Raw genomic sequence first — 13,134 nt, 5'->3', positions numbered from 1 at the left:
AAATATAATTTTAAAACTATATATATATATATGTATATATATATATGTATATATATATATGTATATATATATATGTATATATGTATATATATATATGTATATATATATATATATATATATATATATATATATATATATGTATATATATATGTATATATATATATATATATATATATATATATATATATATATATATATATATATATATATATATATATATATATATATATATATATATATATATATATATATATATATATATATATATATATATATATATATACGATATATGTATATATATATATATATATATATATATATATATATATATATATATATATATATATATATATATATATATATATATATATATATATATACTATATATATATATATATATATATATATATATATATATATATATATATATATATATATATATATATATATATATATATATATATATATATATATATATATATATATATATATATATATATATATATATATATATATATATATATATATATATATATATATATATATATATATATATATATATATATATATATATATATATATATATATATATATATATATATATATATATATATATATATATATATATATATATATATATATGTATATATATATATATATAAAAATATATATATATATATATATATAAACAATTTTCTTACATCTATCGTTAGTAAGGTGGACAATCGATTACTCGCGGTGTACTCGAGTTTAGAAGGGTGACATATTTTAAGGAGAAGGATGGGATATAAGGAAATTGTAACAATGTTGATGAACACTCAATTCTTAAATCTATTCGTATATCTATAGTTTATTTACATTTCAACTTATTCTACTTATTCTACTAAGGGGACGAATTACCCGCAAAGGAAGGAAAGGAGGGTATAAGGATGTAGGGACAATCACACACGAAGATCTATAGCTTCAAGGAAAATATATATATGGGACATGTAATCAAGGTCTAACCGAGCCAACACATCTCTCACCGGCACATTGGGCTGTCTTCCTCGGGCCCGAAGGGAGTTTTCTAAATTCGATCTGGCGACCAGATACACCTCGCACGACCAAACAACGTGCTCGAAAAAGACAAACTTGTCGCATCGCAAAGCAGGAAAACAAAAGCATGACGAACGGTGAAAGGCGTGGATATAAATATTTTTCTTGGAGAAACTTTTTATGCGATCCCTATCTACCGCACAAAAAAGTTTTTTTTTCCAATTGTGTAGCGAACACGATTTTTTAAAGCTACTGGTGAAGTTTTGTTTTATGCCATTTTTTGTGCGATCCCTATCCCTAGTATAAAAAAGGTTTACCTGCATTGAAGCCATTCATGGATAAGAAATTTCAATATATAGCATATCAAACAAGTCTCAGAGCTATGATTTTTTTAAATTTTTGGTATGCAGATAATCAAAATTCATTCGCTGCAAAAATGTTGGAATTATTTCATGAAAACGTCACCTGTATTCTGATTTGTCACCCTTGCTCATAGACGCACGCCAAAAGCATCGAAATGAATTAATTTCGAAATTCATAATGTGATTCTAGAAAAGGAATATTAGGGGAATGCTTCAAAATATTCTACCCAGAGATTCCAACGTTGTGTTATTTCGCAAGGAGCCTGTTTGGATGACGTATGTATATTTCGTCGGACAATCATTTGCAGCGATACTGAAGTCGTATACCCATCTGTGAAACACGGAATGGAACTTCGCGTTTTCGAACGTTGAGTACTCTGAACAATTTTCTCTGTAGTCAGTTCAGCACTTAAATCGCTATCGATGAATAAGGGCAAAATGCGCAGAGCTCGCAGAGATGGTATGGTGTATCGAATCCAGCTGTATCAAGAAGAACAGGGCTACCTGGTAGTGTTCTGATTGGATAAAGCAATCTGATTGAAATCGACCAAGTGATGTAAAAACAGATCGAACTTCCACATCTGGTGCAAAATCGCACCGTTAGTTGGAGGAATAATCTACGTTCATCAGGAAAGATACAGAAAGAATTGAATACAGAGGAGACTTAGTTTTAAGTACAAAGCACATCGAATTTGTAATTAGAAAAGGGCCGTTCGCGTCGTTCGTACTCTGGAACACAAGTTTCCATATACCCACGTCGAGCTGAAGAATTTAAAGAAAGTTAAAATATCAAATTTCAACAATCGACCATATGTGCCTATGTCTGAACACATGATCAGCGTTAACCAAGAGCTCTTCGGCTGTAATTGACTGCTTAGCCTTTCAATCAGTTCCCCTATTCTCGAAGATACCCCCGAAATGGGGAAGGGGGACAACAGAAACAATCATGAATGTGCTGCATCCGTTTGTGCGCTCTCGGTTGTGTTATCAAGTTTCATTTTATTTTTCGTTAGCCATCCTCTTCTCTGTTATTTTGTTCGAGTGTGCGCTCAATGCAAATGGCAGACGAAAAATTGCGTCGCAATAATATTTGCACAGGGGCCTTGGAATGGAAAAAAATCGTTTTAGAGCGCCGCGCACTACTTTCAAGAAGATCATTTTATTCTATTCAATCCAATGCGCTGCTGCGTGCTCTACCACAACTGGGTGGGAAACAGGCAATTGGGTTTGCGGGGGGTTTAGTTGACTAATCATCGCCTATTTTGGCACCATTATTTTTTCCGCAATCTCTCGCCGTGCGCTGTTCATTTCCCGATTGTTTTTTGTGGGTGATTTGGAACCGGTTGTGTCCCCCTTGTCATGTTTTTTTTTGTAACAGAAGCAAAACAAACTTTATGATAATATTGCTTAAATCCAAAACAGGAAACGCAGTATGCGTTCGAGACAAACTGGTTTTTAGCCTACAATATCTAAAGAATCATTGCCTTGCAACCTTGTTGATTCCGAAGCTTGGCTGCTTCCACATTCTTTTGTGCACTATTAAGATGTTTCCGATTCCAATTTAAATTTTTTTCAAAAAATCATCTCAAGGTCTTTCATTGCGCTTGGTTTGTTTTTTTGAGGCTTGTTTATATATTTTTTTCTTGCTGAATGCAAACTGTTGTTTACAAGCAACGGAACGCGCATAACCGGTTTTGGCTAGTTTCTCTCTGTGTATTGTGCTACCTTGACGCCACTTAGCTTTCCGCGCCTTGAGAACTGTGATAGATTTTTGTTGTTGTAACATTACTTCGAACACAGCCTGCGTGTGTTCGGAGTTTGGCAATGCCTTGAAGTCTATTTACTTCATCGCTTCCGCAGCAAAACCCCGATAAGAATCATATGGTTTTGAAACTTACGGTAGCAGAAACAGTGATTGAACATATGTTACCTATTTTGCAAGAAACGTTAGAGCAAACATGGTTGGACAATAAAAAAAACTATAGGAGATTATTCACACCGTGAAGAAGATCCTCGTAGCTTTTATTAAAAACTATCAATATTCGCGCAATCATAACTCAAGAGATATAATCTCTCGGATCTAATAGGTACTCAAGTAGCAGCGGATTGCTTAAAATAGTACCGAGCGCATATATATTGAAGCAGGCGTGTATTGCGCATACTAGTGGAGTAATCAGTTACGGCTTTATACTAACGGCTAACGAACACTGACGGGAAAGAGCATGTGTATCGGCTTTGTAATGTTACAACCACAACCACGCTATGCGATGCTCTCTAACCATGCTGCAGCCGTTTGCTGTGGCGCATAGTAACAGCTTCATATTATGTTACGAACGCTGCTGAACGACTTGCGAACGAACACGTGTATGTTTTTTCCCAACACTTTATGCTGCGACTGATTTCTATTTTCACTTTTCTTTATTTGCTACGTTAATTCGCACAATTTTGAAATTCCAATGAGTTAGTAGTACTGATTGGTCTGCGCTTTGCGACATCAAGTAGGCACAGTAACGTTGTAATCCATGTCACGGAGGCCACTCCATAATACTAGATAACGTGACACAGAGAATAAAACGTACACTACCATATAATGACGATAGTTTTCCTCAAAATGTCACCCTCTCCAATGGCACATACTGCACGTGTTTCTAATCAACTGTATACTTGTGATCCATTACAGTGTCGTTGCACCGCACGTGATCTAGTACGTATGGCAGACGTCGTTGCCAACAAACTCGGTGTCCAGATGAATAGCCCCCCAGTCACCTCTCTCTCCTTCATCCGGCTGTTCTACTACATATTCAAGAGTGCCGCCAAGGGTCTCGGCCTGAGCGAGGTTTTCGAAGCGGCCGTTTCGTTGCCTTATCTGGAGACGCGGCTCGAAATTCTGGCCTGCGATGCTAGCTGTACCAGTATCCGACCCTCGGAACTCGCGCTAGTTATGATTTTCACCCTGATCGATAACTACGTCACCGCGAACAACAAGGAGCTGAACGCAGCGTACAGCCCGCAGCAGTTCAACGACCTGGTGGACTATGCGATTCAGATGCAGAAGTTATGTCAAGTAAGTTGGGGCATTGGATCGGAGTTTTCAGTTAAAAATCGAAATCTAAGCTAATTCCTGTTTTACTCTCTCTCACAGATTCCCGACAATACCTTCTTCTACACTCACAGTATTGTTATGAGAATCCTGTCGCAGTATAACGGCCAGCACAAGATGCCGTACAAGCAGCGACTGGTGTGGAAGCTCTCGTCCCGCACGATGAAGGTGCTGCGTCCCACGGACAAGCTCACCTCATACCTGCCCACAATTGAGGAACATAACGCCAACAACAGTCACAACAATAATAGTAATCTTAGATTTAGGTAAGTTATTATCAATAACTCACTTTCTTACAGTATCGGCATTGATGACTGACATCCTATTTGCGATTGAATTTCAACTTAGTTTCCGCTCGGTTTGATTTTAGTGGCCACTACTAACACATTTTTTTTTCTTGTTTCTCAAACGGCCCTTACACGATCATTATATGTATCATGGCATTAACCCATGTTGTACCGAGCTGTAAAATTTTGTTTTTACGAAAGCCATTGGTGTAATTTGTTCCCAATGTTCAAGATTTTTTTTTTCTCAATCTTCCTTTCTCCGAGAAATGACAAAAATCAGGAATCGAAAATTGGCAAAATCTACACTTTTCTTTTCTGCAGGAGGTTCATTGTTTTTTTTTGTTTTCTACACATTAACTTGTATTTTTATCAAAGTTATACTGTAGAAAAATTTATATATTTTCGTATTCTATTAGGTGCTGTTATTTGTTGGGTTATGTTAGATTATGTACTTTGCGCACAAAGTTGCTTTAAATCGAATTTATTGCACAATAGAGTTATACTAAATTCAATGAGCTTGATAGTAGCTAATAAACTAAGCTATCATTTCATGCCAAAACATTACTATTTTGTTGCTTCCCAAAGCCATGGAAGATTGTCAAAGCTGGTACGATATGGGCTAATAGCTATTAGTAATGATGTGCCGAGATCGTTCCAACATTCCTTCATTCCAACTTTGCGCACTTCATACGATCATTATTAATGTCATTCTGATAAGTAATGTCGTCGTTATTATTGATTGTGTAAGGGCTGCTTTAGTTTAGGCATTCCTTGGTAACATTCAATTAGTGGAACACAGAACTTCAATGAGTTTAATATCAATGATAAATCACACTTAACACAACACAAAAAAAAATTCGGGGACGATGGATTGCCAGCATTGTTATAATTGGCATGAAAATTTAGTTCGAAGGAGTTGCGTTAGAAGAGATTGTTGGGAAGGAGCTGATAGTTACTGAAGCAACTGTTTCCAAACGTCTGCACTCTATGGGGAAGATACAAAAGCGAGAATAACATGGATTATTTGGAAGTATAATTCAAGTGCTTGTATAACCCGGCGAAATTCGTCCCGCCAAAAATAATTATTTTTATATATGAATTCTTTCGAACATTCACATTTTAACGCCGAGCGAACGTTCGTGGGGTCAATAGCAGAACTCTCCATTGATTGATCTTTACAATTTCCATTTACTATAAATTTCCTATTCTACCAAAACTCACCACTATAATATAAATTTATTTTCAGACATAATTTTCGCTCAAGAATCTTGTTTCACTTGCAAATAACATGTTTCTCCGTTCAATGGAATACATGTTTGATACAGAATAGTAAATGTTCATTCATATTTCTTTATTTTTCGCCTGAGAATCATTTTCGCTTCACACTAACGGAACACGGAGTTTAACTCCACAAACGTGAAGTCAAGTTGGGCCATCAACAATGCCATTGTGGAACATATGGGATTTTTTTCGTACTTCTTCTGAAAGCTTTTGAAAAATTTCAGAACTTGAACCATAACATAACTTTGAACTACGGACAAAAATGAATACAACAAAATAAAGACGGCTCAAAACGGACCATTCCTTCCTCGGATTTGGCGCTTAGCAACACATTTGGCTATAGTATAATTCCTCCCTTGTCAAGTAGAGAAAACACTTGTAGCGAAGAAAAGTTGATCTATTACGACAATCTCAATCCAACAAAAAGATAGACTCAAGATAACCATCGACCTGGATCGACTAAGTTTCAGCATTTGGAAAACCTAACAGCTACCGGACAGAATACAGTGCTGTGTGCGAAAATCGGGTGTATTATCTGATTTATTCGAGTCCCGCAGAGGCTTCGGCAAGCTGATGGTCTCTCTTGTCTGCTATTCAACATTGCACTAGATAGTGTAATGATAGGCGCGGCGTTCGACTTCCAGTCAGTTCATCTGCTTTGCGTGGTTTACATGGACATCAAATGCTACTTAATCACACTTAAGCACGAAGCAGACTCCGAGCAGTGCTCGAAGGTAGAGCTACCAACCTTCTAGTTTTTCCTGGATAGTGCCAGTTTTTTATGACATTTATCGTCTTTCTCGATCTATATCTGTCTGCTATAGAGCAATTCTACGCCAAATCGTAACTAAAAATTCAGATGTCTGAATTTTAGACAAATTTTAGACAAATTTATTGGAAAATCAATAAAATATTTAGAAATAATAACATTCTGATTTCAAAATCTTGCTCAAAAATTGAATATAATATTGAAAACATTTATGCTTCAAAACATATAAATCGGTCGTGATTAAAATTACGATATTACGACATACGATATAGAAAATTGTTGTCATCATATGTACAAAATTTCAACAAAACCGGAGAGGGTCGAGTCTACGGCTGACTGATTTGGTGTGGAACAGCTCATGTGTAAGATTGGACTTCAAGCAGCTTCCGAGACAGGAAATTTATGCGGTAAGTTTGCTGGTTAGTTGATGATCTGGCAGGACGTACTCAGCTGTGGCCGGGAGACTCCGATGTTGATCACAACCAACAGTATGAACGGACAGCTATTTATCATCGAATGCCCGAAAAATCGTGTATTACCGTTCATTAGGTTCCACCGGGGTTCGTTATATTTTGCCCGGATTAGGCAAGTTGTAATAAGAGTAAGAGTAGACGTCATTGAGGAAGAGAAAAATTCTGAGACACATCCGATTTACAATTGGTCGGTGTTAAGTCAAAGGGGACCAAGTCACAAAATTGAAAATTTCGAGTTATTCATTGCATTATGTTAAGCGTTTCGTAAACTGCATTCCGTATTTATCAAATTTGGAAAATCACGCGTACAGCAGGAATAACGGATCGAAATTGTTTTGAATGCTTAATGAAAATCTTTTATAGCATCAAACTTCAAGCTCGCTTTTTCCGAAATGATAATAATGTTCGGTATGACTTAACACAATTGACAGGGCTTCAACTTGCTACATTCATGGGCTGTTAAATATATTTCGTGGTAAATTAGAATTCACTATGCTAGACGAAGAGAAAAGTGTCATCACAAATTGCCATGCAGAAAAGCGAGATTCTCAAAACAACTTTGGGTGACCCTTCCGGTTTCTTGGCGCGACTTTTGAACGCATTTGGCATCACCACCGATTGGTTGTCAATATACTGAAAACGTTAAGATTTTGGTAGCAATGTTTTCGGCAATGCGAAAAGTTTGTTATTATCATTGATCAATATTAGCCACATGTGTGTGTATATATGTGTTTGTGTGTACTCCCGTGGCCGAGTGGTTAGCGTCATAACTAACATGCCGGGTGTTCGGGTTCGATTCCCGTTCTAGTCGGGGGAATTTTTCGTCAAAGAAATTTCCTCCGACTTGCACTGTGATCACGCGTATTCTAGAGCTTGCCATTCAGAATGCATTCAAGGCGTGTTATTTGGCATAGAAATCTCAACTAAGTACTAATAAAAAATGACGCAAGTAATACTACGCTGAGACAGCGAAGTTCCTTTAGGAACGTTAGTGCCATTGAAGAAGAAGAAGAAGTGTGTAAATATTTGTATTCTGCCGTAGCGATAAACTAACGCAAGAGCAATACCTACAGTACTTTGAATACATTTACGGACCAACTAATTCAGAATTCATAGCATAAAATCATTTCTTTACAAACACCAAAGAACTACATGCTCAAATTGAAGATTATACTTTGTATATCTTTATTACCAGCCAACCTACTAATTAATCATCTTTTCTTCTTCTCCCTCCAACAGAACTGGAAGCGTAAGCTCGGAAGACGACGGCGAAGATTGGCCGACTTCACCTATTGTAGCGGTTTGTGAACAGTTCGACGAGTAGAACGACCCCCCGTTCCTACTTGTACTCTGTGACAGACACGTGTGAAGCTCGCTCGTGGCCAGCCGTGTCGGACCGGTGCGCGCTAGCGTGTATGCGCGCCATCTATATCTGAGAAAAAAAGAACAAAAAAATCGTACTAGAAAAATTATTATTGTTTTGTTAACTTTTGTTTACGTGCCGCCTACTATATTGCTGACGTACACTTGAAAAGTGAAGAAGCAGCCTTTGAATATCATTACCCAAGCAAAGTGACTTTAGTTGTTGAGCTATTTAAGTTGTCCGGGTGAGGGACGAAAAGAAAAACACAACAGAACAAAACCGTGAACCGTGTATTTTCCTTTCTGAAAGAAGACATTTCGGAGGAAGAGAGACTCTTGGTAACTAACAGTGTGTTTGTGTTTGTGACCGGATTGAGTGAAGAAAGGAAGAGACAGAAGAAAACAAAAGCTACGGACATCCGAGGGGTAGCGAAACCTAACCTGGTACGAGCTTAATAGTGGACGTAATCTTCATTTCTGCACTTCACTAGTAGGGGATATAAAAAAGGTTAAGAGTCCGTGCGTGTATGCTGGATTTTCTGCGATACAAATCCTACCGTTATACCATCATCCGATACATACCAACTATAAATATACACACACAACAGAAGACAAAGAACGGAAAGCTAATACTCGTGTATTCTATTTGGTGTTGCCGAACCAACCAAGGTTTCACTGGGAACAAGCTAGCATCGTGTGACAATATTCTCTTCGAGCCATTCCGGACGGTAACAGAGCAGCGAGACCACCATTCATTATCCACGAGGAAGAAAACAGTGTAAGCATTATAGTTTTACTATTTTGATTTTTAACTAGATCTAATTAAATACCCAATTTAATTAATCTAAGAAAGTTAAAAGAAAAACTCCACAAACAAAAAAACGTGAACAAAATTTTTGCAAAATTCCAACAAAAAAGAATAAAAGTAGAAAAAGCATAAAATAAAATCAAAAAAAGTACAAAATAATACAAAACGTAAAAAAATCTAGAACATAGGTGTTTAACGCATTGGGCGAAGGCAGTTGTAAAGTTAGTAGACGTGCAGCAGTGGTGCAAAGGGATCGAAGAAGATAAGGAACGAGAATTTTCGACAGATTCGAAGCAGAGTACACTTTGGGTATACAAAACAAAAGGAAAAATCTCACAGAAATTTATCAATCGAAGAAATTTAATCGAGGAAACAACTGAGAGGGAAATATTGTGCGAACAGATACTACAAAAGAAGAAACCTCGAAGAGCCAGTACTGATTGTGTTATTAGGTATTTTACAGCAAACCAGAAAACAACCTTTATAACCGCAAGCTTGTGTGATTTTGAAGTAGAATTTTCTCCCTTTCAGTTCTCCTTGAAATCACCCAGCACCAGATTCTTAGAAACAAACAAAGAAAAACACACATCTTACAGATATCAACAATACTCCTGGTGATAATACCGGCGTTGGAACGTACAGCAAAACCATCTTGTAATCAATATAGTGGTAAAAAACATTAAAATTACACCAAAATAGTGAAACAAAAATATAAATTCAATTCTGTGTGTATTAGTGAATTTTGCTTCTGACGGAAAAAAACTGAATCAAAAAGCATAACAAAACAAAACAAAAAACAATAGCAGAAAACATTCAGTATACTACATTTTGTGTTTTTCGACATTGTCGTAATATAGTAGTTGTAATACAGAATCATTCAGAGAAGTTCAAGAAGAAATTAGAAACAGAAAAACCGGGAAATCTCTTTTTCTGCGTCGAATTTGATGCAAATGCTTATCTCAACCTCTCTCTCACTCGTTGAGACCTTAGAACAAGAAGCAGGAAGGTGTGAGAGAGTAAAATTACTGAACAAACCCCCAATTATGGGCATCCTACTGGTCGTAGTTCTGATGGTGGCGTCACCGTCTTGCAGTGGACCCTCGGAATACGATGCAAAAGGGAAAAAGAAACGTACATCGTGATGATGGTGGGGATGAGACGGTTTAGTTCCTTCAATAATCGAGCTTACGTTCGAAGTATCCATCAGCATAATCGTCCGGAAGCGAAACCCGAAATTTTTCTACATTTATACCACTGTTGTTCTATGATCTCGAATACTTCCGGCTCGTACGTAAGTTCTACTGAGTTCTCGATAAACCCCCAAGGAATAACCGTTTCATCCCCGAAGTTGGAACGAAAAAAACGCATCCAAAACAAGAGCGTGTTAAATATATAACGAAACAAATCTTGTCTCTGAAAGTATAAATCATTGTAGGAGAAGGGAGCAAAAAATAAATGAGTAAACACTCAAAGCTATAGTATTTTAAATCTTAAATATTAATTTATAAAGCAAAGTTATTGTGATTCGATTTATTTAAAAAATAAACACGTTTCATAGAGGAAGAAGATTGTGCAAGAGGAAACAATGAAAATGTCAGAAAGGTTAATTCTGTGTAATTGAATCCGTTATTTTTTCATAGACAACAAACAAACTAAAGGCATACGCTATATATATATATATATATATATATATATTTGTACCTTCTATTTTCCTTATATATTTTTTGTAAATTATATTTCCTGTTTTTAAACAAATTATTTATTAAAAGAAAAAGAAAGTGATGCAAAGCAGAGAGCCAAGCGTATAAGTGTGAATCAAAGTTAATTAGAGCATTTTCTCTCTTGACATGCGGAGAGACAAATGTATGTCGAAAATGAAAAAGAGATTTTTATCCACCTAATTCCATCACGTGTGTGATAGTTTTGTTTACTATTTACAAGCGTTGCTAAAGAACAGAAGGAAAAAACTCATCAAGCATTGAAAACAAAGTACTTCATAATTCTCGTTCGTCATTATTTGTCATAGGTTTGTGTAGTGTTGTACTCTTTGAAAGCAAACTCCATGTGTAAATGTAGTCGTCCCCTTACCTCCCCTGTTACTTTATCTTTTTTCCCATCCCGTGAACGACGCGGACGCATATCTCTCCCAGAAAGGTGTCGACCCTCCCGCGATAGAGAAGGGGCCAAGAACGACCAATGTTTACTTTTTATTCTCAACTCTTCTTGACCCCCGGTTGGGTGGTGAAATACAGGGCGCACCCTTCGCCCGCGGAGAAAGCATTCGTCTTTTTATATACTTCCCATTACTTATATATATAATATATTTATCGGTTAGATTAGTTCATAAGCGCCGGAACAGTAAACGAAGAGGAATACACCTGAAACATAGAAAAAGAGAAGATGGAAAATGATGTGAAGATCTATTTTGAAACGGAAGATAGCAAGATGTAAGGTTCAAGAACACACGCATACACACACAAAGGCACGGATTTTTAACAAATGTGAAATCATGATGAAATAAGTATGTATAATTTATATCTCATAAGGTATCTGATGGATACAAAAGAAGAAAAAAGAAAAAACGTGGAAATGCAATTACATTCATTTGGAAAACAAATGAAGCAAAAATAATAAAAAATCTATGATTTATTTATACAAAATACATGATTAGTAAGTTATTGTAAATCATATCCGAAAATTTGTCATGCAACGAGAATGATTTGCTAGTCCCAAGCGTCATTCTGTGTGTTCTTTGTGCAATTTGGTTGGTTCAGGTCAATCACGGAGAGCGACTACGAATTGTACAGTCTACCCAAGCTCAAGCTCAAGCTCACATCCGAAAATTTGTCATGATAGTGCCTTTAAACTTTTCAATTCATTTGTCTTCTAGCCTTGTATCGTGGTTTTTCAGGATTCAAATTTCATTATAAACCAGAGACTCATGCCTTCACCCACAACGGCGCGGCAATCTACACTATCCCATTCGCTATGGGAACAAATGATAACCGGCCGCTAGGTGTTTGGAGTTGAATAATCCTGAACACCCCCCATTTTGTAGACGTGTGCATGTGGAATGATTCCTCTTGGACTTGAATTTTGATTTGGACGTTTGCTCTTCAGTTCTCAAAAGCAAGAGAAGTAACGCTTAGAATTTTTGCTAGCACAACGCGAAAATCCAAGCTGTTTTTTTTCAAAGAGGTGAGGAATGGTCTACCAGCCTTATCTAGGAAGGGTTAACCCAGACGCCGAGTGGGTCTCTCACCTACTAAAATTAAGCCCTCTACTCGTTGCCGAACTACCCCCGGGACCACACCTAGACGATGGAATGGTATTCCGAGAATAACGTGATGATGGTGCACAAAAATCCTGACCCAACATCTTAGAGCTCCGCCCCACATAGAGACATTCCCCCTTATTCTACGCGGCGAGTGACGTGAGATAGCAAAGTTCCTCGCTTCATTGTTGAAGCTACATTACTTTTCAACTTCTTTTTGATACCCGAGTCGATAACATAAGAGGACACGATTTCAAATCTCACCTAGTGACAAACTATAGTCACGCCATTCGCCTGCAGGAATGCAGTGACTTGAGCCATCTCACCTCATTCGCCGCGCGGAATAAAGGGGATTGACCCAAGCGGAACGGCACTTGAGCTAA

At 36.8% G+C, this 13,134-nt stretch overlaps 1 protein-coding gene across 2 annotated transcripts in view; it reads left to right on the top strand.

Annotated features, from left to right (window-relative positions):
* Positions 1 to 12,139, top strand: part of LOC129767193 (cyclin G) — a 42,111-nt gene extending 29,972 nt beyond the window's left edge. Inside the window, exons 5-8 of one of the 2 annotated variants that reach the window (XR_008741500.1) lie at positions 4,078 to 4,461; positions 4,540 to 4,763; positions 8,547 to 9,447; positions 10,009 to 12,139. Coding sequence is in view for 1 of the 2 variants with exons in the window: in XM_055767873.1 (XP_055623848.1) it covers positions 4,078 to 4,461; positions 4,540 to 4,763; positions 8,547 to 8,631 (693 nt within the window). In the remaining variant the exon portion in view is untranslated. Of the gene's footprint in view, positions 1 to 4,077; positions 4,462 to 4,539; positions 4,764 to 8,546 lie in introns of both variants that reach the window. The other variant, XM_055767873.1, reaches the window with a different exon arrangement.
* Positions 12,140 to 13,134: the final 995 nt, after the last annotated feature.

The sequence above is a fragment of the Toxorhynchites rutilus genome, chromosome 1 (assembly GCF_029784135.1).
Source record: "Toxorhynchites rutilus septentrionalis strain SRP chromosome 1, ASM2978413v1, whole genome shotgun sequence".
NCBI lineage: Eukaryota > Metazoa > Arthropoda > Insecta > Diptera > Culicidae > Toxorhynchites > Toxorhynchites rutilus.
Note: the sequence above shows the minus strand (reverse complement) of the source record. Positions and strands in the feature narration are given on the sequence as shown.